We start from the raw sequence: 27,670 nt of genomic DNA, 5'->3' as shown, positions 1-27,670 counted from the left end.
TTGTATCATACCACTATCTTCTCCCCTCATGGTTTGTGATGAGAAATCTGCACTGTCTTACTGGGTGTCCCTTGTATGTAATAGTTTGCTTCTCCATTGCTGCTTTCAGAATTTTCTCTTTGTCTTTGACATTTGACGTTCTGAGTAGTATGTGCCTTGGAGTAGGTCTATTCAGATTTATTCTGATTGGGGTATGCTGCCTCTCTTGGGCATGTAAGTTCATTTTTTTTCTTGAGAGTTGGGAAGTTTTCAAATATTATTGCCTCAAATACTCTTTCTGCCCCTTTTCCCTTCTCTTATCCTTCTGGAACTTGCATGACTTGTATAATATGTTGTTGTGTTTCATCTTGTCACTCAACTCCCTCAGTCCCTGTTCAGTTTTTTCTTTTCTTTTCTCTATTCAATTTCAGTTGTTCTATCTTCAGTATCACCTATTCTTTCATCTATTATTTTTTCAAGTCTGGTGTGTGCCTCTAATGTCTCTTTGATTTCACTTATCATCTCTTTTATTCCCATGAACTGTTTCTTTTCTATTCAGGTTTTCAAATTCTTCTTTGTGCTTGCTCAATATATTTTGATGTTGTCTATCTCTTTAGCCATATTTTCTTTCAACTTATTAATTTGATTTTGGAAATTTGTGTGCATCTTGTTAATTAGTTGTCTCAAATCCTGCATCTCTTCTGAGGTTTTAATATATACCTTTTCTTGGGCCATGTGTCCATTTTCTTAGTAAGGCTTGTAATTTTTTGCTGATATCTAGGCATCTGATTAGGCTGGTGAGTTTACTCAGATGCTCGATTTCTCTCTTTCATAGGGATTTAGTGGTGCTTGGTTGTGTGTTACTGTTGTTCTTTGATTCTTTTTTCATCCTTGGTCTTTAGGATTGTCCCCTGTTAGTTGCTTGAAACTGGGCTCTGGACCTAATAATTGGTTGCAGACCCACTTCCTAGAATCTTGGGGAGGGCAGCTATAAAGGCTGGCAAAAGGCTTTCTTATTTACTTTTAATCTCATGTGAAACTTCCTCACTCTGTCAATGGATGGCACACTTTTGCAACCCTCTCAGTTCAATGCCTGGTTGGAGTGTGTTTGTTGCAACATGGACTTAATCAATGTGACAGAAGGTCCTGCTTGGAAGCTAAGAGCCTTGTAATTTAAACTTTCTCAGAGACAGTTCTCCAACTTTCATTGACAGTCCCCTCCCTTTTCCTGGGTAGGAAATAATTACACTCCCCTCTGTCTTTTCAACAATCAGTCCTGGTCAGTAGAGAAGGAGTCTGAGAGGGTCAGATCTGTTCAGTCCAGAGCTGGCTCCAAGGCAAACATTCCGTGTCCCCACCCACTTGGGAAGGGCTCCTGGGACACAGCAGACCATGTTTGTGGGTCAAAAGCTGAGTCAGTCTCAAGTTCTGTCCTTCTCCCTTCTCTTTCTTGGAGAAATGGATCCTTGAGGCCCCCTTCATTTGTAGCCGCCCAGAGCCTGAGAATTCTAAAGTTTCTTTAGCAGGGAGGAGGGCACCTTAAAGCCACAGCTTTAAGGTCATTTTTGCCACTGTGATTTATTTGCTTTGTCCCTCTCTCTTCTGGGTGGTGTCCAGCCTTCTCCTGGTGTCCTCAATCCTAGAAGACTTTTTTCAGGCTGTTTCTGCCAGTCCTCTAGCTATTTTTCTGAAGGGAAGAGAGCCCAGTGTCTTTCTAGTCTACCATCTATCTGGAAGTCTGCCTCCTCTGTTTAATATTCGTATGAAACTCCTTGTAATTGACCTTCATTCTGTTATGCCCCTGTCCCAAATCCTTGTGACTGACCCTAGTTTGCTATTGTACCTCAGTCCACCTGGTTCAGACTCTTAATGTTTATTAATGAAGGAACCTGTGTCCAGCTCCACCCCAATTATTCATTAGCACCCCGATGTTATAAAATATTAGATTTCTGCAGATCATAGAGGCAGTTTTGGGCCACGAGGCCACTGTGCTCCATTGCTTGCACAGCCAATAAAACTCTCCCTCTCTTTGAAACCCTGGTGTCTCAGGAATTGGCTTTAAAGATGCATCAGAGAAAAGAACCCCGTTTTGCTCGGCATCAATTTGGTGACCATGAAGGGACAAAGGGCAAAGGGGATTCTGAGGGAGTCCAACTGCCTTGCGCTCTGGGGTCCCAGCAAGAGAGGCCAGCATGGCAACTGAGCTCTCTGCGGCCGCTAGGTCCCTGTGGTCTAAAAGCTAGACGACAGGGTTTTTCCTACCTTGCTGGCCCAGACCCTAGAGGCCCGTTAAGCTTCAAAGAGAGAAACTGTTCCAGTTCTGACCCTGGACTTCCATTTGAGGGAATAGGGTCACCAAGGTAGAAGTAAATCAGAAAGTTAGTTCAGTAGTCCGAGTTCCCTTGAACTCCTTCTGGAATGATTCCCTTGCTCTGATCACCGTCCTTTCCTGTTTGTTTCATTGTTGTTGTTTCTTGGTACCATTCTGTCTGGGTTTCAAGTCCCTACCTTAAATCTATCTGTTAAGTGTACTCCTGAAATTTGAGTCTGCCAGTTGGATCTACTCCTGAAGCTTATGTCTTCCTGTTGGATATCCTTTTTTTTTGTTTTTAAGTACTGGGGCCAGAGATTGAACCCCGGACCTTGTATGTGGGAAGCTGGTGCTCGATGACTGAGCCACGTTGGCTCCCTGGATATGCTCTTTATTAATTAATTAATATTTTTATTATCTTTTTAAAAAAGATACATAGATCACACAAAATAGTACATTAAAAAATATAAGAGGTTCCCCACTCCCCACACCCTCACACCTCCCACATCGATATATGCTCTCGAACCTTAAGCCTGTCGGTTAAGTACACTCCTGAAAAGTAATCCCGAACATAGGAAGTGTTCAGTGTCTGTTCATTAAATGGTGTGTGTTACTTAGGTATAGTAAATGTTCAATGTCTGTCTAAGCTGCTAAATTAATATTTAACTGCATTTATACTGCACAGGTATTCCTAACTTGTTTCTTGTTACTGAAATTCTTTACAATGGGAAATTCTAATTTTACTAGCACTCCAAAGCACAGTCCTTTAGGCTGTATTTTGAAAGTTGGGAAAATCTTAGCCATGAGCCTATGAAAAAGCAGGAAATAGCTTTTCCTATAGCACAGGTAAGCCTTAAAATAACTTAGAATCAGGAAGAAAATGGCTCTTTAGAAAAGAATCCTGTATCTCAATTCAGTCAGAACAGCTCTCTAAAACCAGCAGTTGAGCAGACAAAAACTCTGAGGCTAGCTAGAGGGGTCATGGTTACTCTAGACACACTGGGAGAAAAGAACCCACTTTGCTTGTCCCATAGAAATAAATATGAACATTTTACATTTAAATGAATTCAGCCTAAAAATACCACTCACCAAGTAGAGTTCAATCATTTACTCCACAATATCTAATACATGCTTGGTAATTTTACACACACACACACAAACTCCTATGTGTCACTTGGAGACTTTAGTTTCTCAGTCATGTAGACTATACTTTCCTATACATTTTTAAATCTCGTCAAGTGAATATTTAATAATTTTCAACCAATAATTCTTCCTGGTGAGTTCTGACCTGATCACAAGGCTGGTGGTTGCAGTTGCTGGTCTCATGGCAATGAGGTTTTGGATGAACTCCTGGCTCTGGGCCTCCTGGTGCCTCCTTGTGGCCCCGGGGTGAATTCCCAAGACCTCAGGAGAGTCGCTGTCAGGTAAGGACTGGATGATGCAGATGCAATCCTTTATGCTTGTCGAACTCAGTACTGGCTGACATACCTGCAAATTTCACCACTGGATTAGTTTCTGTCTAGTTAGAGATCTACTTCCAGAAATGCTTGAAGGTAATATTTGCCCAAGAAATTTTACACAGAAGCTTCTTCTTATTTGTAGGTGGTATGTTCTAGAGCATTCTATAAGAAACAAAAGAGAGAAGGAGAGAGAGTAAGGAGGGAGAGAGGGAGGGAAGTAAAAGAAAAGGAAGAAAGAAAGAAAGGGAGGGAGGGAGGAAGGAAGGAAAAGAAAGAAAAAGCACTTTAAAGACAAGGGTGATTCTGACCACCTGCTGCTTCAGTAAACTATACTTGTAGATAATGGATGGGAAACTTTGGTAAAGTCTATGGAAGGAATGATCTTCAGAAGAACTGACTATCGACAACGAAAGGTAATGCTTTGTTCTTGTGGCCTGGAAAGTGGGTGGTGATGGCTTTCTTGGTATCATCATGAAAACACTAAAGAATTTATAAGGGGCACAGGGAAACATCAGAGAGTTAGACTCACTGATAAAAAAAATCTGCAAAAAAAAAGCTAAGATTTTGACAAGGACCAGGAAGAGCTGGCAACTTGGAATTGTCATTAAACTTTTTAGTGTTCAAGTCAAATAAACAATCTGAAAGACATGATTTCAAAATACAATCCCATAGTCCAATGCCACTCTGCCAATGAAATTGTATGCTGTACATTCCTGCATACCTTTTTCATTTATGCATGTCTAATGTAATAGTCTGTATACTAAAACCCTGAATACTGTATTGTTTGGGCTATTTAAAGGAATTTTAATGGTAATTCTAGCTTAAGGGCTGACTTTAAGTTGAACTGAAAAAAAAAACCCTCATCACTTTTCCTGCCTAAGCAAATAATGTATAAAGGATATAATTTAATGAATTATTGACTCAGGGTCATCAACAAATAGACCATTACTATCCATTCTATAGGTACCTTCCAAATGAATCTTCCTACAATATCACTTTCTCTATCCATCTGCCCTCTCAAGGTCTCCACCAACGCTTGGACACGATTTCTGTCCCCTTGGTTATATGTCACCCACTCCCTCATGATCACCCACAGGCCACTGTCTTCTCCTCATCCTCCATTCGCCTCTTCCATCAAAATTTCCACCCATCAGAAATCATGTCAGGTCCTACCTCTGTGCTCTCAAGTCAGAGGTATGCAGAAGGTTTCCTCTGCCAGCAGCCAGTTGACAGGGGGCTCAACTGCTGCTGTCTAACCTAGAATTTTCTGCTCTACAAAGCCTGGAGGGTGGTCGAAAACTGAGAGGGGAGAAGCGGTGACAGAGGGAAAGCAGGTGCAGACGTGCGTCCTCTTGAGTGCTTTGGCGAGGGGGCACAGCTCTTGGGTGCTTACTCGTTGTATGTGCCTGCCCCCTGCAAACCTCAGTTTCCTTATCTGTGCACTGAGAGTGACAGCTATTTCACATGGCCGACGTATTAAATGAGAGGTATAGATTGACTAGCACGAGATAGGTGATGACTAACGTTAGTTTGCTTCTACTTCCTTGTGCTTTGTATTTTAAGCTCTAGTTGCTAGGGGGTAAGACACGTTTCTTTACCATTTATTTACTGCCCGGCACGACGCTGTGTGCAGTGATGGGGAAATTACTTTTGGAATAATCAAAGTTAAAAAAAGCCATTACCATGAACATTAAATTTTGTTTACATATGGATTTTAAATGATGCAGCCATGTTCAGTTAAAAATAATCGAATAATGTGAGAAGATAAATTCCTTTCTTACCTCATCACCAGAGAAACTGAAATTAACTTTCAGCACTTCAGGATTACAGAATTTGTGGAGCAGGGTCTGGAGGCAGCGCCTGTCCCACTCGTCGGTCACGCGGCCGCCGTAAGCCACGCCCCCCAGCAGGCGGCGCAGCGCGCGCCACGGCACGCCGGGCTGCGCGCGCCTCAGGACGTTCTCCAGCGTCTTCACGGCGAACTGTGGGAAAGCCACCAGCCCCTGTTATTCTGATACCTGTTTTCAGCTTACTCTGACTTTTTAGTAAGCAATTAACAACTCCCAAGCAGCTGCATATATTTTCTCTTCAAAAATATGTGGAAATTAGCAAAAGGAATAAAAAAAATTAAGGTATACATTTTGGGAAATGGACTTGGCCCAGTGGTTAGGGCGTCCGTCTACCACATGTGGGGTCCGTGGTTCAAACCCTGGGCCTCCTTGACCCGTGTGCAGTGCTGATGCACGCAAGGAGTGCCCTGACGCGCACGCGCAAGGAGTGCGCCCGTGAGGAGAAGCTGCCCAGCGCAAAAGAAAGTGCAGCCTGCCCAGGAATGGCGCTGCCCACGCTTCCCGTGCTGCTGACGATAACAGAAGCGGACAAAGAAACAAGATGCAGCAAATAGACACAGAGAACAGACAACCGGGGGAGGAATTAAATAAATTAAATTTAATTTAATTTAAAAAAGGTATACATTTTTATCCATTAATTCCTTCTCTTGCTGTTGTTGATGAACATTGCATTATTTATTTATTTATTTCCTTAAGTAGACAAAACAGGCACACAGCATTCAAAAGTTATAAAAGGCTAAATGAGGGAAAGTAAATTCTCTCCCGCCCTCTACTCTAGCCAGCAGGTCCTTCCCTTGAGGTGATCACTGTGAGCGGTTTTGGGTATCCTCACACAGATAGTCTATGTAAATACATGCCCATCAGTTGATTTCATCCTTTCTTCTGCCCCCTTCCTCTCATTCTAACCTCCCTCTGTCCTCAAACTTTCTCATCTTTCCCTCTCCCTCTCTTCCTCCCTCCCTTCCTTCCTCAAATGCTAGTTTATTGTTTCTCTTTCTCCTGTTTGGTGCTCATAACCTTAAATTCCTCCTTGTCTGATGTTAATATTTCTGTTTTCTGTTTTTATTTTCTGGGTAGTTTCCAGCTTTCTTTATTAATTTAACTGCTTTTTCATATAAAGTGCACATATTTGGGTTTTGTTTTGTAGCCCAATCTGATAGACTCTTTAAAAAAAAAAAAAGGTGGGGAAGCGGCTGTGGCTCAGTCAGATGCGCTCCCGCCTACCATATGGGAAGCCCTTGGCCCGTCCAGGGGCCTCCTTGTGAAGGCAGGCTGGCCCACATGCTGCAGAGCACCACCAGCCCATAGACCAGAGGAGAGCAGACTCAGCAAGTTGATGCAACAAGAAGAAGGGAGACAAGCGAGAACACAGAAGAGCCCTCAGCGAATGGACACAGAGAGCAGACAGCAAGCAAGCCGCAAGGCGGGAGGGGAAAATGAATAAGCAGACACAGAAGAGCGTACAGTGAATGCACAGAGGGCAGATAGCATGCAAAAAGCCGCAAAGAAGGGGAGGGGGATAAAAAAAACAAGGGGATGCAGTCCATTTATTTTTAATATAATGACTGATAATATCCCTTTCATATTGCTTTATGTTATTTATTTTCCTTTGTTTCTCTCTCCCTCCCTTAGTTTTGATAGTTTGATCAAATTGTTAATTTCCTTTTACTGCTGTGTTAATTTAGACATTATGCTTTTCCCTCTAAAGGCTATTTTTCTTTTCTTTGAATTCATATTAAAATGCATATTTCTTTATTCAAATGAAGATATCAATTATTTCCTCACCCATGTGTGCCATTTCCCTACTTCTTCCCATTACTTCTCCAACCTTAGGGTTAGTAACAAGATGAAACATTTAATAGATCTTTACTTTCCTACTGTCTTTTCCTCTCATTTTTCCTCATATGAAAACTATGGAAGGGCTCTTATGCTCCCCCCTTCAATTATATGAGTCCCAGCAACTACTAGGTTTTGTTAAAATTTTAGTTACTTTAAGACTATTTTTGGAATCTTTCTTGTAGTATTAATCCACCTTTTAAATAATTCATATTTAGCGCTTAGATTACTCACGCTCAACAGTTTATTATTAACCATGTATTGTGAGGCTTATGATATCAGTTTCTACTCTGTTGCATTTTTCTTTATTTCGGGTCGCTGTTATGGTACATTTTTATATAATGATAGACCTTAATCAAGCATTTTCCACAGAGAGAATATATTGTCTAATTCTTGCTATATGCAAATATCCTTCTTTCACATTGACACAGTGAATGCATCTTAGTGTGCAGTCTTTTCTCTTGGATTCTCTAGAATTTATTACATGACCTTCTAGCTAGTGATATAGATGACAAATCTACCGCTATCATCATTCTTTTATAACTTGCTCTAGAAGGTTGGAATTTAGGAATTTTCCAGTTTATGCCCCAAAGTGTGTCTTTTTACAATAATCCTGCCTGAAATAGTGAGGATTTTCATTATGCAAACTCAGAGCTTTCATGATTTAAGAGAAAGTAACTTTCTTATTTTTCTCCACCTAACCCATTTTCTCCTCAGAAATTCATATTATTTGAATGTTAGTTTTTCCTTCAAATATCTTAATTTTACCTCATGATTTCTATCATTTTATAACTTTCTTCCTATGCTTTGGGCTATCTCTTCTATTTGATCTTTCCAGGTTCTCATTCAAGTCTCAATCATGACTATTCTTCCCTTCAATTCATTGATTACTTTTTTAGTTAAAAAATCATGGTGTGTGCACATAGCTCCAGATTTGTTGACCAGTGGAGCCAATTAACAGCTTTTGCTGTACATGTGTAAATGAATCAGGGCAAAATACAAGATACCTGCCTTTTTTGTGGTAATGTATACTTTCGGGAGAGTATTTGCAATAAAAAAGGGGCTGTTAAGGAAAAAAAATCTCCAAAATTTTGAATAAGAATAAATTCCCATTGTGTAAGCCCAACCCATTTCTGCTTTAAGCAGCCTGAGAAACTAGAAACTGTTCGTTACTGAGGGTGGGGTGCTACTATTGTAATTGCCAAAAATGAAGAATCCATTTTGGAATTGGGTAATGGGTAGAGGCTGTGAGGCACTTGATAGAAAAGGCCTGGATTGCTCTGGGGAGATCGTGGCTAGTAATACAGATGCTAAAGGTAGTTCTGTTGAGGCCTCAGAGGGAAATGATGAATGGGTCACTGGGAACTTGGAAGAAAGGCGATCCTTGTCTTAAAGTGGCAGAGAACTTGGCAAAATTGAGTTCTGATGTCAGATTTGACAGCAATGAGCTTGGATGTTTGAGGAGATTTTGAAGCTAAACTTGGAAAGTGCAGTCTGGTTTCTTCTATCAGCTTATGGTAAAATGCAAGAGTAAAGGAATCAGCCAAGAACTGAACTCCTGGGAACCAGAAATGGATGGTTTGGAAAATCTGGAGCATCTGGAAATTGAGTCCTCAGAGAATAGTGCTCCATGTAAGGGTTTCCCTGAACAGGGAACCAGTGCAAACCAGCATGGGAACGCAGCGGTCCAAGGAGGGTCTGTGCCAAGTCCTGCTTTGTGATGGCCTGGACCCCATCACTACATGCAAAACTGGCTTTTTTTTTTTTTAAGATCTGTATGAATGGAGTCACTGCCGGCCTGGCCTAAAAGGGATAGAAAGGTACAGGTTGAAGAGAAAAAAAATCATTTCAAAGGCAGAACCATGGAAGCTGAGGTCTGGACTGAGGATATCTTCTTGGGCCACGAGAGCAAGCCCATGCACATGTGTGAAAAGGGTGAGTCAGCCCCAGAGCTCGGGCAGGGCTGGCCTGTCACCCCGTTGCTGACAGTGCCGCCACCTCAGTGTACTCAAAGGTTGGGGCCTGTGCCTTGGGGATTGCAGAGAGCTTGGCCGCCACCCCGGTTTTCCAGAGGGTGGAACCTATTCCCTGGGGATTATGGGAAGTCTGGTCATTGCCCGTGCTTGAAGAGGGTGGAGCCTTCCTCCCGATGTTTGGGCGGAGCGTGGGCACTGTGCAAGCACTTGGAAGGGGGACGGCTGCCCTCACCAGGACCAAAACAACTCATCATTCCGAAGATGAATCTCAGACCCTGAAATCTACAGGAGCAGGGCCTGCAGTGGTTTTGACCCTGTTTTCCTTGCGATTTGTCCCTATGAGAATGGGAATGCTTATCCCACGCCTGTCCCTCCTTTGTATATTGGAAGCAGGTAACTTGTTCTCAAGATTTTATAGGTCCACAGACAGAGGGGAATTATTGTGCCAGGGCAGACCAGACCTAGAAATGATGTTGATGAGATTTTGTACTTAAGTATTGTTATTTAAAGTTTTTGGGTTATTGTGATGGAATTAAGGTATTTTGCATATAGAAAGAGCATGTCTTTTGGGGGCCCAGAGGGTAGGTAGAAACTAAAACAGAAAGCTACCTATTTAGGGTAGGTTTAAGTAATACCCAGAAGCAGAACTCTAATTTTTCTCAGAAAGTTTTTGTATTTGCTTTAACACATACATGAATGGATAGCTGGATAATAGATAATTGTTGGGAATTAAATCATGCTCCCCAAAAAGGCATGTTCCGGCCCCGCTCCTGGCCTGAGGGTGTGAGCCCGGGTGTGATCAGGGTCTTTGAAGATGTGGATAGTGAAGGAGCCCACGCGGTATGAGGTGGGCCTTGATCCGACAGGTCTGAAGTCCTTAGAGGCAAAGGAAAGTGGACACAGAAAAGAAGCCACGAGGAGCATCGAGACACTGGAAGTCACTGGAAGCCGGGAGACACAGGAGAAAATGCGGCCGAGTGCACGGCCCCGTGACAGAAAAGCCCCGGGCCAGGGATCCCCAAGGCCTCAGTCGTGGGGAGAAAGCCCCCCTTTGCTGACGCCTTGGTTTAGGACTTCTCTCAGTCTAAAGACTGGGAGCCAGTAAATTCCTACTGTTTAATCCAACCCATCGTATGGTATTTGTTTTAGCAGCAGGGAAACTAAGTAATCAAAGGTGTAATATTCTGTGCTGGGAACACAATTGCAGGAAAATTAACCTGAAAAAAATTTAGGCTGGTGCCACCACATGCCCACTTCAGCAGTAAAGAAAATACCCAGCAGTAAAGCACAAATAGAAGGCTTTACAGAAGAATACAAGAGAGAAAGACTGCTAAACTAAACTTTTTACCCCACAGCGGGTCAATGTAATCTCTCTTGCTTTAAATGAATAAATAAAAACGACAAACACATTTTTAGTGATTAATTTGTGCCCGGCACTGTTCTAAGTGCTATATCTATATAAACTAGTTTGCTTCTTTAATAACCCTTTGGCAGTATATACTGACATTTACCCTCCCCGCCTTGCTTTTTTTTGGTCAAGGAAACTGAGACTCAGAGAGACTAATTAGCTTGTTGACTAGGTTAAGTATTTGTACTGCTATATGTGGTGGAGCTATAAATTGATTCCAGGAAGTCTGGCTTGGAAGTCCATGCTTTTAAACATTAGCCCGTATTGTCTAGTTAAAGAGTTCATTTTCTTACCACAATGCAAAAACACTTAGTATTTGTGCAAGTACCTGGTGGGCTCTCAGTTTAGATCTTATTGTTATTTATTTATTGCTATTGGTTGTTTTGCAGATACCACACTTACCTCCAAGTCTGAAGAATTAAATTCATAAGGAATATTCCAGCCCAATGTTCCATAATGTTTTCTTTCATTGATTACAGCATTGAAAAAACATAGGCTGAATAAAAGCTTTTTCCACCATGGTCCACAGTCAGGTTTTTCAAATATCTCTTCTGTTACCTCTCCACTCCCACTATATCCAAATGTCTGCAGCAAATTACTTTTCACTCCTTGGGGAAATTCCACTGCAATCTTTAAAACAGATGTGAGTAAAAGCAGCGTGTGAGGACAGGCGCAGGTTGGGTCTAGGGGCACTCTTGTTTGTTTAGCACTGGAAAGAGAACTAGCTAAGAATGGGACTCTTTTCAAGATTCAGTGGCAAATTAAAAGTCTATGTTACTCTTTTCCTACTTGAAAATCTTTGTAAAAGGAATGTATTGGATTTTCTTTTGTCCCAGTTCATACTTTAAGTGGGAAGCATATCATGGTGATGAAAAGCACCCCTATTTTCTCTCTGTATAGGGTTCTAGGAGCACAGCAATTTGGAAAGCTGATAAAAGCTACTTTAGTCTAGTCTTCTATATAAATGGCAGCTAAGGGATTGTAACCAAATCAGGGCTGCCTAGCCTCGGCAAAGCAACAGATTAGAGGGGATGCCAAATCATACGAAACAGCTAGTAGAACCAACCCAAGTATCTAGTCTTCAGTCATATTTAAAAGGAGAACACATAATGTGGTATTACTAAATTGTTTCACTTGCATTGAAAACCCCTTTGGCTGACTTCTTAATCAGGGTAATTGGAATCAGGAGGGACTGGGGGAAAAGAGCATGAAGATAGGGAAGTATGAAGTATGAGGTAGGGAAGAAATCACCTGGAGAGGTCTTTGAGATTGTGGCTAAGTTTGAAACTGGGAAGGCTCTTTGCACAGTTTTCTATGTGTGCATATGAACAAATGGGGATGAATAAGTATATATAATATATATAAATGTATGTCCATGTGTCTATGATAGATAATGTATTTGCATATATATTCATATGTGCAGGAATGTGTGTGTACATGCATGCACACACATATGTCTATACATGAATATGAGTCTTCTGGATCAGGGATCAGACTGATTACCCCGGAGCAGCTTGTATCAGTTCCTTAAGCCCTAATTCCCAGCAGGTGATGCAATGAGAGCCAAACGTATCTTGTGCATGTATAGCGGGGTTTGTACCACAGAAGAGGAACTCCGAAACTATGAATCTTGGAGCTAATATAGAATGACTGGCATAGCTGCCTCTCCCTGCTCCAGAGATAAAGAGACTTTTGCTCTGGAATGTGAACCAATCCTCTAGGGAGGGGGGCGGGGCAGACGGTCTTCAGGCGTGCACAATTCCTGGAGGGTAAACAAATGGTCCTGGGTTTTATTACTCTTAGGACAGGGATTCTTAAGCAGCAGTCCGTGAGCTTGAATTGAAATTCAAAAAACATTATTCTTGTGGGGACATGTTGGTGCAGGTGCAATATGTTTATTAAATAACCCACAATATAGTGTGGACCTGGTAAGGGGTCCATGGTTTTCACCTGACTGGCAAAGGAGTCCATGGAAGAAAAGAGGTTAGGAACCCCTGCCTTAGAATGTCAGCAAGTGGTCCAGGAGATGTAGGACAAGCTTCTCCCGATCGAGCGCCCTTAGGATGGGAGCAGTGTGAGCAGGGGCTCTGGAGAGTGCCAGGTGAGGAGATGCCCCTCAGACATTCTTTAATCCAGGTTGCCAGCAATCTTGGCTCAGAGAGCCCTGACCAGGCACAAATGGGAAAATACTCATGGGGCACTGCTGCACCACGTTTATGACTGATTCTTCCCAGAACTCCTGCTTATGTCTCTAAATGTAAATGTCTGCCCATCACCATAAAGGACTATCTGAAGAGGAAGTAGAGAGATAGTGTATGTTTGTGTGCATGTGCACGTGTGCGGATAATTGATATTGCTTTACAGAAAGAAGGGCAAAGTGTATAATCTGGTTTATAACAATTGGCAACCTAAAATCAAATTGTTAACTAATTGAAAGCAGGGATCTTGTCTTCTACGTCTCCAGCGTCCTCCCTAGTTCCCAGTATAGGGCTAAGCACAGAGCACATATTTACCACACCAGAATCATCACTTTCTTCTTAATTCAGAATTACGAATGCAAGATGGTTGACAATCACACAGGATTCTTCAGTCAATATTAAAATCCATTATATTTTGTCCTTACCTTTAAGCCCTTTTGAAGAATAGGAATTGGGATAGAGCTATCTGATTTCAAGCTTAACCATAGCCTAAACTCAGGGTTGATTGTCATATCTGTATTATCAAATCTGAAAAATAAAGTTTATAAATATTTTAATATGAAAAAAATTTAAATAACCAAAAACACATTTTTAGAATCATAGTATTTCAACCTTTGAAGTGACCTTATAAATCATTTCAATAATTGAGGATTTTATTATACTACCATAACAACTTTCTTGTTGCAAAGAATTTGATGCATCAATTACCATTTTTAACAAGCAGCATTCCCTCCATTAAATACAAAACCAATATAGGCTCACTGCAAAAACCTGGGAAAAATCACAAATTAAGAACAAAATGGTCAAATCTGGGAAAATGGAGGACCAAAATAAATGATGATAGCAACAGACTAAAATCCACTGAATAATATAAGAATCCATGAGTCCATACTGATAAAAATAAATAAATGAATGAGTAAATGGGAAAAAAATGGCAAGCTCTTCCTTGTAATAGATCATCATTTTATGTCAAAGAAACTGTGACGTTAGAAAGCTACCATTTGACAATAACATAGTCATAATTAAGTAAAAAAATTACCAAAGGATGTTAAAACTAGTATATGAAATTTTGAAATAAATACTTTTTCTTAAAACTCTTAATTGATTAAATACATGTGAAAAAGAGAAATTATTAAAGAAATAGTTTTTAAACTGATAAAAGGATAACAGTCTGAGAAGAGCATAAATGATACTAGCAATGATTTTAGAAAATTAAGTCGGGCAGCTGCAATTTTGGTTTTATAGTTTCCCTGTGTATGCTTACAGCATAAAAACAACAACATGATGAAGGAGAGATCCTCATTTAAACATGTTTTTACAATGCAATATTGGCATACAAAATAAGGCAGGCAGAAATGCAAGACTGGAGTAAAAACAATAGAAGATAATCTGTTGAAACACTGTTAACTCAACACATTGATAATTCTTCACCCAAAGTTATAGCAATCAACTTTCAAATATTTTCACTGCAAACAAGAAGGTTAAATCTATGGCAATTTCTGCCTGGTAATGGCAAAATGAGTGCATTAGGAGGAAGAACCTAGAAAAGTGGGTTATACTACAGAGAGTCAGAATAGATACTAAACAGACCGTAAGAGAAACCATCATCGGAAGTATGGCTATGAGGTATTACATTTTGCTGTTGGGGATCATATGGAACATTAAAAACTTTGTTGTAGATCTATACATCTGCATATATGGATGCATATCTATTGAGAGAGAGAGTTTGAAAAGAAGTGATATACAAGATTTAGATTAAAAACTAAAAAGATCTATTAAAAAACAAAACAGATTCTTAGAGTAGTTTACAAGTTCTCAGAAAAAAAGTTTCTTCGGAGTGGTCCAATACAATATTTTATCATTGTTGTGAACACAGTCAAGGCTGCCACTCTCAGCTTTACTTCACAGCTGTGATAATTAGTCGGATTCCCTAGAAATGAACGGGAGGGTCTTACGATTCTACGATGGCGCAGAGCCTGGGCAGGAAGGCGACGGCGAGGTGGCAGTTCTGCAGGAAGACCCACTGCTCCGCTCTGGTCAGGGCCTTGAGGAGGAGGGCCTCGGCCCTAGCGGCCCGGCCGCGGCCCGGCCGCACCGTGGTCACGTGGCCCACGGCTCCTTTCAGCTCTTGGGCAAATCTCAGGAGCAGGCTGGTCGGGTCACTCCCTGCACAGCAACGTGGAGAGCAACAGAACACTTCCTCTTAAAAACACAGTGGGGCGTTTGCCGAGTGATGATTTGAGAAGGGGGAGGGACGGGGAGAGACTGCAGGCTTTGAGGACAGCCAGGAGTTCAGATCTTGACTGCATTTTACTAGCCGAGTGACCGTGGTCTCCTAACGCACGGGGAAGATCCGCGCTACTCAAACAATTAACAGACTTGGACTGATAGAAATGTTTTGGCCACGAAGGGTGGTGATGGTGGTGCAACGTTGTACATGTAATCAATAGCACTGAATATATGTTTTAATGGGGTTAAAAGGGGGACATTTTAGGTTGCATGTATGTTACTAACATAAGAGGCACTGATGAATTTTGCATTATTGGTGAATCCAGGAAGTCGTCTTTGTTCTTTTACATTTTCATAAGGTTAATTTTCAATATAGTTAGAAGTTTTAATTGGTCCCTTTTCCAAAACATTTAAGACTATGGAAATATTTTAAATGTAGACTAACCTGACATAGAACCTACTTCTCATCTTTTGACTATTGAACCATCACCTTAACTATGCACAAATAGCTTACCATGAGCGTGAATAAGTATCAAGGGAATTCTGGCATTGGATTCTTGATATAGTTCTTTCAAATTAATTCCCGTTGTGTGAATATATGTGCTCCCCATTTTTTCAGCTACAAACTTACTCACAGAACACTTTAGGTATTCTGGTTTAAGAATTTTTACCTAAAAAAGATAAGGTAAGTTTTAAAACCACCCAGAAAGATAGTCCCTATGTAAAAATGAAACAAAAACTAAGAAGCAGTCATTGTTTAGCTTTTCAGTCAGAGATTTCTGGTGTTATTTGTGCTGGGACAGTGTAATGGGAGAGTCTATACATGGTGGGGAAATGGCCGCACTGCCCGTGACCCTCAAGCAGCCCCTCCTAGATGCCAGGGACAGCTTGTGCCCGTCTCTCTCCAGCTCTGACTGAGATCTTGCTTTGAGTGTAAAAATCAAAGTTATGCCTATGGATTCTATAGAAAGAGACCTTTCCCCAGGACTTCTCCCTGCTCTGCTCTTCATACCTGGAGCAAGGATGCTCCATGGTGTACACTGGTGTGTGTGTGAGGCGGAGAGGAGGTAGAGAAAAATCCAGGGTGACACAACCGGAACAGTCCCTTAAAAGTGCCGGAAAAGAAATAGCCCAGTCTGTGTGTTTAAGCAAACTGAATGCAGATCCAAAAGGAACTTTAGGTGGTCTATACGATTCTGGAAATAGTACGTATATAGTGAGTAGAGGGTCAGGATGTATTGGAAATCATTGCAGAATTTCAGAGGAAAGACTTTTCCTATGAAAACTGCTTCATACAAACCATTTATGTGCTAGTTCTTTACAGAATGATCATGAATTCTGTCCTGAGCACTTTCAATATCGGGGAACTATTTAAGGCAGAGCCAAAACTGTCTGGATCAGGGGAGTTATATGAAAATGTCATTTTTATAGGTAAAAATAATCAAATATTTGAGAATTTCATGTTTAACATAATACAATTACTCATTTTGTCAAATTTTGTTTTTGTGTTACTTTTCAATAAAAAGTCATTATTTTTATTTTAATTAAATGCATTATATATTTTAAAAATAAAAATCAGCTGCACACAAAGACTCTGGGGTGTGTAATAGCAGAGCTCACCCAGTATATTCACTTTCAATGAGACAATGTTTGAATCAGCCAGGTGAAACACATGCTTAGCTGTGGTCCCCTGACACTGTCACTGCCAAGATTCTGTGTTCCCAAATGTGGTCATGATTCTTTGTCACCATCTTTAGCTCCTCCTTTACTTGATTAATTCATCAGGCTACAGCAGTGGACAGAGGTGAACCAACTGGACAGAGTGCCTGCCCCATGGAGCTTCATGATCGTGCCCTTCTCCAGGTCAAGCCTTCTGTCTGATACATTCTGACTTAATTTATGTGATAAATCTCAAATTCTGACTTTACATCTCAGGCCCAGCTTTGAAATGTCTAAATCAGTTTCTCTATAAGTACATTCACACTTAACAGACCATGTCATCTGATTTTTGGTTTGGAAAATAGTCGCCAAAAGCATGAAGATTCAAGTTCATAATCTAATATCACCTAGAGCTGATTAGGAGAAGGTAATGTAGTAGGATTTTAAAAATGTACTTAATTTTGATGTAGAGGTAATATGATCTTGCTGCATAAATTTCAGACAATACAAAAAAGTATACATTGAAAGGTGAAGGTCCTATACCCTAAATAACCCTTGTTTCTTATGCATCCTTATAGATATTTTAAGTGCACACAAGCATCTCTATCTCCTCTCCTCCTTTTACAAATGGAATTGCATTATATATAGTTCAGAATCTTGCATTTGTCAACTAACATAACCTGAATATCTTTTCCTGCTGTGACTATGTTAATAACCCAACAGTAGTTTTCAATCTGTTCACAGTTGCCAGGTGAGTAACATAAATTAGAGAAGTGGATTTGCAAATATGATACTTAACAGTAGCTAATGCTCAGCTTCCAGGTCAGGAAGTCAATGGAAACTGTGGGGACTGGGCACTGGCGCAGAGCAGAACCTCTTGCTGCCTCTGGAGAATGTGAGTCTAGTAGTGCCCAATCTTCTAGTTTTTTTTTTGATAAAAGTAAAAAATCAGAATGTTTATGTGAAATCTCTCAATTTGCAAACTTTACCTCAAAACAAAAACTGACAAAAAAAAATGTGCAATCCAAATAAAACGTATCTACAGACCAAATGCCATCTTTCTGCAGTTTCTCTGCAGAGTGAAATTTTAGTGTTGTGAAAATAAAATCTTGGGCAGAAATCAAAAGAAGGATTACTGGCTGTCTAGCTGGAATTTGCAGGAAATTGGGGTCAAGATAGGAGTGAAAGGAGGGATTTCCCTTCACTAAACTGGAGGGAAAGAGTAAATGTAAAATGAAAAGATTCTTTCAAGGTGATGAGGATGAATTTGGCATGATCTAGTCTGGGAAATGGTAGAACAGTGTTGGTGCTAACAACCCGAACTGTCTGAGCCAGAACATCAATCCTGGCTCTCTCAGGCTACTTCCTAGGCAAAATGGTGAGAATAATCGTGCCTACCCTCTAAGATAAGGCTGAGGATCAAGGGAAGTAGTGCATGCAGGGTGCTTAGCACATGCTAAGCTCTTCAGGTCTTAGGGGCTCATAAATGGCAGTCGTTCCCAAGCCTGACTCCCCAAATCCCCACCAGATTCAGAAGAAACAGAGACAGAGGAGTGAGGCAAAATGTCTCCTTTATGAATAACAGAGGCCACGGTGGTGGACGTGAAGTGGGTGAGGCTCCTGAGCTCTGGATTAGACAGGCTCGCCTGCCACAAGCAGGCCTGGGCAGCCCTCCGGGCCTGGGGATTGGTCCCACATATGCCTTAGTGGCACGGAGAAGCAGAGCAGAGAGCCTGCCGTTAGTGGCACGTCTCAGAAGGGACAGGAAGAAGGGACTGAACCAAGGTGCGCCCTCAGTTCATCTCTCAAATTCACTGATTTTCCAAACCCTTCCTCTCTCTATGGAGGAGTAAAGCGGGGAGGAAGACGATGTGGTGTTTCTCTAATTGGACTCCCTCCAGGGGAAAGAAACCCTACGTGGAGCAGAAGTGCTGACTCCGAGATTAATGTTCAGTACATGTGAGATGAAAAAAATAAATATATTTTGCCCATAAAATTTTAACTTTGAAAGGTTTAAGGAATGATAATATTTTCTCATAGCATATCTTACCAAAATAAGTCTTTGAAATGGAGTGAGTTTCTCCCAGGGAAAATTGATAGGCCTACACATTTCTTCATCTTCATTCAAAAATTGAGCTAGGTATAAATTTAGAGAAGGAAACTGATATTAACAATCAAATACTTTCAATCATTAAAAGAAACCACAATGAAAAGTTTTGTTTTGAAATTGTGAAAAAAATTTTTTTGGAGCATGGCTGATTTCTTTTTAAAGTGAGCTTTATTTCCATAGGATTTGAGGCATCCCTCACTGTCCTTAATAGCTCGGAATAGGTGGACCTTAAGTAGTTTTGGGCTTCAGCCTGGCCCTGGTGAAGTGATTGATGAATAGCGACATAAAAATGGAAAACAGCCATTTTTCTGAAGATTGTAAGGTGAGTCACCAATAACTCCAGAAGTTAAAGATTTCTATTCCTAACCCACCTATCACAGATATAGGAAGTGGTAATCAAATGGAAATGCAACAGGATTATCACCTATGTGAAACATTGAAGATCCGACTTTCCCCCCCCTCTGCCTCCCTCCTCCCTTCTTAATGCAATTGCAGTCGAGTCCTCGTGGCTCACACTCTTTTCTGAGGTAGAAAGGATGGCTTTCTAGCCTTGCTTTCCAACTATCCCAGATCCAATGATCATTTTTACCTACTTTATATTTTTATGGTATTTTCCCCATGTCTAACATTGAACATAGCTTAGATTATAGAAATAGCTTTTTTGAATGTAGCTCATCTAAGTTTATTAGGCTTTTTAAAAATAGCCCATGATACATGAAAATCTGAAGCTACAGAATGGATAATTTTGGGGTTATTTACAAAATAAAAAGATGCTTAACTTTACAAAGAGGGTCAATGAAGAGTCCCTTTAAATAGAAGTTATTGACTCAGCTTACTATAATATAAAAATTAGGAATCCCAGATGGATTAGTGACAAATACAACAAAATAAAATAGTACATGACCCAGCGAGAAAAATCTAGGGGAGGAAAAGGAGATCTTCTTAATCAGTACTGTAAATCAAGAAGCTATAAAAGAAAAATAAATAGACATAATTTTGATTATACAAACCATTGTATGATACAGGTACTATAAACAAATTCAATAGACAATTAATAGCCTTGGAAAAATATTTGAATGAAAATGTTAATATAAAAAATAAGACAAGAGGTTAATTATTTATAATATTAATAAAGGTCTTAAAAACTGACAAAAAAGAGATTAAACAAACCAATAGAAAAATGGACAAAATACATGAATAGGCAAATCTAAATGGTCAACAAACATGAAAAGATACTTAAACTTGTTAGGGAAATTCAAATAAAAGTACATTAAGCTTTTCAGATTGGCAAAAATTAAAATAAATTAGATGAAAACATTAAATGCTTTCTTACTTTCCTTAGGTGATTTATTACTCTCCTCCGGTGAAGTATTTTCTGAATAGAAAGGTATGCTTAATAGAAAATATACAGTTTTACTGTTTTTAAAAGCGTCCCATTGCGCTACATTGGATAAAAGGGATTTACATAAAAGTGAGAATGGTTCCAGCTGACTACTGACATATTGACACTGCTTCCACCGAGATTCTGCTAGCCACTGGAGATGTCGGTGTTTGCATATTTCAAATATGCCTATAGAAAAGGGAAAACGAAGACATTAGAAGATGTAAATCCTTTATCTTTCAGTTACTTGTTACAAAGTAGATGCTTAATAAATATTTGGTGTTGAGGGAAAAGCCATTTTATAGAAAAATAATTACAAAAAAGATTTAAGTTTACAAAAACAATTTTTATTAAAACTAGAAACATGATAAGATTAAAGACTTTTTCTTTGATGTTCATCATAGTGGACATGACTGAAGTGTCTAACTTAAGAGAGTGGTTAAGTAAATTTTGGTACATCCAGAAACGGGAATATTAGGCAGACATTAAGTAAAGAGTTTAAGTTTGTTTGTTTGTTTGTTTATTTGCTTATTAGTTTTTTTTTATTTTTAAGACTTCTAGACTCCAGACACTTGACAAAGTCTACTCCAAGCCATCACTGTTTCCCTCTTAATGAGAGTGTCAGAATTCCTTTAAACATTATATTTTTGTGCCTTAAAATGTATAATACAAGATCATTTGAAAAGATTCAATAGCTAAATGATTTTGTCTAACCTTTTTGGATAAGCATAATTTTTGTGGTTTGCATTTTCAATGGATTTTCTTAAGAATGTGAGGGCAACTGTAATTAGGAGGGGTAATGTTTAAGTCTTGATAGTAAACAGGAGAATAACTTTTGACTGCCCTTAGACAGTCTGCTTTATAGATTAGGATTATCATAATCATAATAATTGTCAATTATTCATTCAAAAAATTATTGAGTATGAATTATGTGTTGAACACCATAGGGAATTCACTAATGAATTAGACTTCCCACTGCCTTTAGTCTAGTCAATTATAGAAGTGTTACGTGGAATGGCACTTTAGAAAAATTTTATTTAGTATTTTACAGGGAAACTTGTTTTAGTGGCTTTTTACTAAATCCAGAATTATTACTTTTACTTACTATTAAGTTTAGGCTGTGGCATTACACCTTTAATATCTGTCAGTATGTCAGAGTATAAGAAGATGTTCCATTCTTCATCTGATAGGGATCCAATGCCATCCTGCCTTAGACTTTTATTAGCATTATTTTGCATTATTGCTGTGCAAAGGCGGAAGGAGAAGCAAAGTTTATGTTGTTTAAATAGAGCTGAAGAGACCACCTGTAGGGAAAATATAACTATTAGACTAACTCAGCTAGATTAAATAAGTCTGCCAAATTCACATTAAAAAACATCTCACCTTAAAAATATTCCTTGTCAGGACATCTATTGCATTTTTAATATGCCTGTCTAGGGAAGTTTTCTCACTTTTTAAGTGGCATTTTGCTGAGAGAGTTGCAAGTTTATCAGCTCTTTTCATAGATATTGTCTCCCTTAGTATGTTAGAAGCTGTGTGAAAGCGTTTTTGTGCTTTGCTTTTGGGAATTACTGACGAAACAAAAACCTGATGAAACCAGTCTAGGGAAAACTGGTACATGTGGTGGATTTGAGGAAGGTCAGTCACTAGGAAGTAGAGCAGGGCGCCCCGAGTGGCAATGGGGAGATACTTCTCACGTGTTGCTTGAATTTCACTTTCCGCTTTTTTTGTTGCTTCAATGTGCCGTTTAACTTCATTTGAAGTCATTTTGGATTTGTTTAAGATGTCTATAAGATCTTCATCATCCAATATGCATCCTAGAAACAAACCAAAGTGAATTTAAATAAAACCATTGTAATGAAAAATGGCTGTTTCTTCATTTTGCACACTTTATAGAAGAGCTTTTACTGTTGGCTTTTTATTGATTTTATATTGAAGATGGGCTCGTACATGGAGATAAGTTTGATTAATGGCACACACGCCCCCTTCCTACTCCCTCCATCCCTTCTTTATGTTACTTAAGTGTTTGTGGACTGCACATAGTAACTGGCCCATACATTTTACATTGTGACCCACTTGTACATATAGAAAATAGAAATAAAGTTTCAGAAAATAGTAAGTGCCATTATTACATGTGATATAGTCTTATATTTTGTATTCTATTGTACTCTATTTTATTGAAAAATAAGCCTGATCATGACCAATGAAATTGATTTCTCAATGCACTAATTAGATGCAACTCATCTTTTGAAAAACACTATTCTAAATACACAGATGATAATTGGACTTTTAAAATATTTAAAGCAGAATTCATATTTGAAGGTAAAGTCTTCTATTTTATGGGCTAGCATTCCCATTTTGCTCAACAGTTCTTGCGGCTTATATCTGGACACACTTCTAGTTTGAACAGCGCCATCCTAAGTAGCATCAGAACTAATCACAATATTCCGGGCTGATATGACCACTGCAGGGAAGAACTAAATTACTGCACTCCATCACCTGGATCCCATATTCTTATTGTTGCAGACGACGTTTTCTAAGTAACGTCTGGACCTAAGCTGTGGACTGCCCTCTCCTGGCCTCCACCTTACCACATCATATCCCCCGGGGATGGGGTAGGGGGCAATGGGTGGGGGGTGGACAGAGTTACCGGCAAAGAGAAAATATTTACAAAGAATCAATAAGAATGATCTGTATTATTAAAACTTGGAAAGAAGGAGGAAAGATTATGTGCAGAGTCAAGCAGTCGTTTAATTTATTTACGGTTTTTCCCCAAGTATAATTTTTGGGTTAAAACTACTATTAGTAAAAGGTCTTTTAAAAAAATTCCCAGAATCTACTGTGGGGGTCAAATGGAAGGGAATAAGCAACACAAAGGCATTACAGAATATTGTGTTCTGAGATGTGCTCTCTTATTAAACAACTTTTCATTTGTCTCATTTAATCCATCTTTTCTGCAAGTTAGGCAAATCTTACAGCAAAATATGACATTTGTTTTCTGAGTGGTTTCATAAAATGGTAATAGCTGTATTTTGAGTCTTGTTTACTCAGTTGTGCTCTCTCTGTGTTATTATATAATACCTAGATGTCCTTGTTTTGCTTCCTAAATGGTTACAAGCTGATGGCTCTATTATTATAAGAAAAATAAAAAGGAATCTTGTCCACATAAAATAACTAATAGAAAAGGAATAAAGTCAGACCCTTCCACATATAAATGTGCAAGTATATAACATTTCATAGCAAACAAATATACTTCTAAGTGAGGATTTGCCCATATTTCTAACAAGATACAATGAATTTGCTCATTTGTTCTCTCTCTCTGTTTAAAATATGATTGCAAAAATTGAGTTATTGACTTCCTTTCTTTTTAAAAATTCTCCCTTTTGGTTATTAAGGCTCCTGGGGTATGGCTACTCCATGACCTACCAAAACTTTTTCTCATTTCAAAAATTATATTCTTGTTTACTGTTGTTGATAAATTGATAACTCCCTCCCCCCCCCCTTTTAGGAGTTCCTGGGGATTGAAACCAGGGTCTTACACATGGGAAGCAGGAACTCAACCACTGAGTTACACCCACTCCCCTAAAACATTGTTTTTAATTCATTTTACTAAAGTATCAGAGCTGAGCAAAAGACTTTAAACCAGGTGACCCAAATTAGAGGACAACTAATTAGAGGTCAACTATGACCTCAACATGTGTTTTATTTATTTTGCACAATTAAAAAAAAGTTTGAATTAGCTTTGAACTCTAGAAAAACTCATAATTTCATGTGAATGTCTGGATATTTGGCTTTTATGGGAAAACAGAAAGATCTGACAATATTGGGCTTGCTTCCTCAACCATGGGCCTTTTAGATTAGACAAATAATATTTAATCAGCAGTGAACATTATAATTATGTGTATTTAAAAATAAATATAATCCAGGACCCCACCTGTAGAAGTTCTGACTCAGTAAGTCTGTGGTGGTAATCACGGAGCATTTGTATTTTTTTAAAAAGGAAAAAGGAACAAATTCCACAGACAAGCTCCATAGTCTATGTATTTTCTATTCATATACTTAGTGGAGTGTTGCCGCCTTTCTCCACCCCTCCTCCCCTTCCAGCCCCCGCCGTCCTTCCCGCCAGTCCCGCCCATATTGCCAACCCACAATCTGCCCTCTTCCCCAGTAACTGCTTACCTCAGGTCTATCCATCAGCTTCAGCCTGTCCACAGCCGCCCCTTAGCCAACCCTCCCTTCATCATGCCCCTCCCTCTACCCAACCCTATATAGCTAAGTGTACTTCCGTAATAAAGCAGACCTGTTCTTGCGCTCAAGCGGTCTCCGTGGTTTTTCCCCAACCGCGCGTCCCCCACGCCTGGAGAACCGGTACTCCCTCTTGGAGCAACCCCCGCCGGCGGTTCGGCAGGAGCAAGCCCCCCCGACTCTTTGGCCTGAGCGAGGACGAAACCCTCACGCTCTGCTACAACTGGCGCCCAACGTGGCGGCTCCTCCCCCGGCCCCTCTCTGCTGCTGCTGCTGCTGTGATCGTCCTCCTCTCCAGGTAGGGACCCCTCGCCGTCGTCCCGTCCCTATCCCGTCATGGGCGCCTCTTTGTCATTGCGTCAGGCGCCGCAGGTCAGGGCCCTCGCTGCCCTGCTCGATGCCAATGGAGTCCGCGTCTCCTTGCGGCAGCTCCAAAAGTTCTGGGATCTCTTGCTCCCTTTTAATCCGTGGCTCGCCACCTGCCAACTCTGGAGCCCGGACACATACTCACGACTCATTGATCGAGTCACCTCCGCCATGGAGCACGAGAAACACACCTTCCCAACAGGCCTCTTACCCGTTCTCGTTGCCATTCGCGCTTGCCTCCTTGGCGCTCCTACTGAGGCCGTTTATGAAGCTTCTCCCAAACGGCCTCTAGACTGTGATCCCGATGAGCCCGCCGACACTGACTCTCTGTCTAACCAACGTGCTGCTGCTCTCGAGCGCGAACCTCCCCGCCCGAGCTCCCCGCAGCAGACAGAAACCACTCCTGCCGCTTCCCAATATGGCGGACTTCCGCCTTCTTCCCCCACTTCTGCCCAAGATGGCGCGCATCCGGCTTCTTCTTCGCCGGTGTCCTCCTCCCGCCTCTACCCGCCTCTGCCTGCCCAGTCAGCATCCGGTTCGGGCCCGGAAACTGCATGGTCGCCATCTTCCACTAAACTGGATGTGCCCCTCGAGCCATCTTGTCCGCTGCCGGATGTGGCTGCTCCGCCATCTTTGCTGGCGCCCGGAAGGGTCCTGCCGCCATTTTGTTGTCGCCCGGAAGCCGCTAAGCCGCCATTTTCTCACCCGTGTTCCGCTTATCCCTTGCCACCGCCGTATGGCTATAGCCCTTCGCCTGCCCTGGCTGCTCCATCGGTCCCCGGTGCCACGCCTCCTCAAACCCCTTAGCTGTATCCGCTGAATCCACAGCCCACGCCGCAGCAACCCCAAACTTGGCTACCCTTTACAGCGGAAGAGGTCAGGACCCTCCGCAAAGCTGTAAAGGAAGACGGAATTGGAAGCCCTTATGTGCAGCAACTACTTGAGGAGTTGGGGACCCAACTCGTTCTCCCATATGACTGGATTGCATTAGCCCGTGCCATCCTGACGCTCGGTCAATTTATTGAATGGCGCGCCCATTACCAAGCGGCTGTTGACCGGCAAATCGTGGAGAATGCCCAAGCCGGCGTCCTCGATCCCTCCGACGCATACACGGGTACCAACAATTATGCAAACCCTCGTTCTTATCTTGAAATTGACCCAGGGTTTTGGCATCGGGTAAAAGTCCTCGTCCAGCGGTCATTCTCTCTAGTCTCCACCAAGCAGCCCACCAAGCTCACGCAACTGCTTCAAGACTCTAATAAGACTTTCTCAGTATTTGTCGCCCGCGTCCTGGAAGCTTGCCAGCGGAAAATTTCTAGTGAGGACGCCCAGTTTGCGCTGGCTAAAGAACTTATCATAGACGGATGCCTTGCGCCATTCCGAGCCGTAGTCCTTCCCATACGTGATAAAGCTCTGCACGAGTGGGTCCTTGCTTGTCGCGATGTCGACCCGCAAGTCAAAACGCTCACCGCTGCCTTTGCGTCTGCCATGGCTGTTTCATCCACCTCCACTTCCGTCTGCTTTCGGTGCGGCCAGCCCTGCCACTTCGTCCGCGAGTGCTCCCAGCCGCTGCCAACCCGAGTCACCAGCCCTTCAATTGGACCCTCTCCCTCTGGCAACAAAAAAGGCTCCTCGCCTCGAATGTAACCGCCTCCGCCCCCTCTTTCACTACTGATGTCGCCAACCTCACTGGACGCACGAACCTTCCGTCTTATGAGTGGGGGGGACACAACCCCGCTGCCACAGGTTTCTACATGTGCCCATCCTCCGCCAGAGGATGCCATGACCCAATGCACTATTACTGTCCTTCCTGGGGGTGTGAAACCATCGCCCACGGATGGTCCAGCGCCCCTAACAAAGACCCATACCTCACTCTCCAGCGTAATGCTACTCGATGGAACACCATCACACTCACAGTCAAAGACCCCAACTCCGACCTCTGGTTACGAGGCCACATGTGGGGAGCCCGCCTGTATGCAGTAGGCTACGATTACGGCGCCATTATCACTATAAAAAAGGAGCCAATTCCCACACGTTCCACCCCAGTGGGCCCAAATCAGATTTTCAATCCTCCAAAGGCACAGCCCCCTTCCCTGCCCCACTCCACCTCGCCCGCTCCTTCGCCCGGCACCCCCCTCGCCACTGCCTCCCTCAGCTCCCACAACCCCAAGCCTCGCTTACCCCCTACTCTGTACCCCAGCCCCCTCCCGTCGCCACCCTTTTAGGTCTCGCTGGAGCAGGCACGGGGATCGCCGCCCTTGCCCTCCGGCAGGCGGTCGATCAAGATATTACCTATCTCTCTCCTCCCATACCTGCTCCCATTCCTAGGCCCCCTTATCATTATCCTCTTAGCCCTCACTGTGGGCCCCTGGGCCATCAGAAGGATAGTCCACCTTGCCAAAGATCAAGCCAATGCAGTGTTCAGCTCCTTTGTACAAGTCCACTACCAACGCCTCGCCACCGCTGAGTCCCCCCCCAGCCGTCCACCTCGCCCCTTCCGCCCGCACCACCTACTCCAGACCGCACGCCTATAGCTTCTTGTCTTCCTCCCCTCACTTCTCCCCAACTGTTCCTCCCCCTCGGGCGGGGGGTCCGGGGACATCACGAGCCCGTTTCGCTGGCAAGGCTCGGCACGCGCCAGGCGCCGGCGTGCGCCGACCCT

The 27,670-nt window shown here is 41.8% G+C and overlaps 1 protein-coding gene across 1 annotated transcript in view; it reads right to left on the bottom strand.

The window, feature by feature from the left end:
* DNAH14 (dynein axonemal heavy chain 14) overlaps window positions 1–27,670 on the bottom strand; it is a 499,447-nt gene that overhangs the window by 35,917 nt on the left and 435,860 nt on the right. The window contains exons 72-81 of the mRNA XM_058275282.1: window positions 21,781–22,214; window positions 21,503–21,701; window positions 20,350–20,586; window positions 18,957–19,042; window positions 15,762–15,918; window positions 14,974–15,184; window positions 13,444–13,546; window positions 11,223–11,450; window positions 5,532–5,732; window positions 3,579–3,778 (exon numbers count right to left, since the gene is read on the bottom strand). Of these exons, the coding sequence (XP_058131265.1) occupies window positions 3,579–3,778; window positions 5,532–5,732; window positions 11,223–11,450; window positions 13,444–13,546; window positions 14,974–15,184; window positions 15,762–15,918; window positions 18,957–19,042; window positions 20,350–20,586; window positions 21,503–21,701; window positions 21,781–22,214 (2,056 nt within the window). The remainder of the gene's footprint in view (window positions 1–3,578; window positions 3,779–5,531; window positions 5,733–11,222; window positions 11,451–13,443; window positions 13,547–14,973; window positions 15,185–15,761; window positions 15,919–18,956; window positions 19,043–20,349; window positions 20,587–21,502; window positions 21,702–21,780; window positions 22,215–27,670) is intronic.

The sequence above is a fragment of the Dasypus novemcinctus genome, chromosome 13, assembly GCF_030445035.2.
Source record: "Dasypus novemcinctus isolate mDasNov1 chromosome 13, mDasNov1.1.hap2, whole genome shotgun sequence".
NCBI classification, from domain to species: Eukaryota; Metazoa; Chordata; class Mammalia; order Cingulata; family Dasypodidae; genus Dasypus; species Dasypus novemcinctus.
Note: the sequence above shows the minus strand (reverse complement) of the source record. Positions and strands in the feature narration are given on the sequence as shown.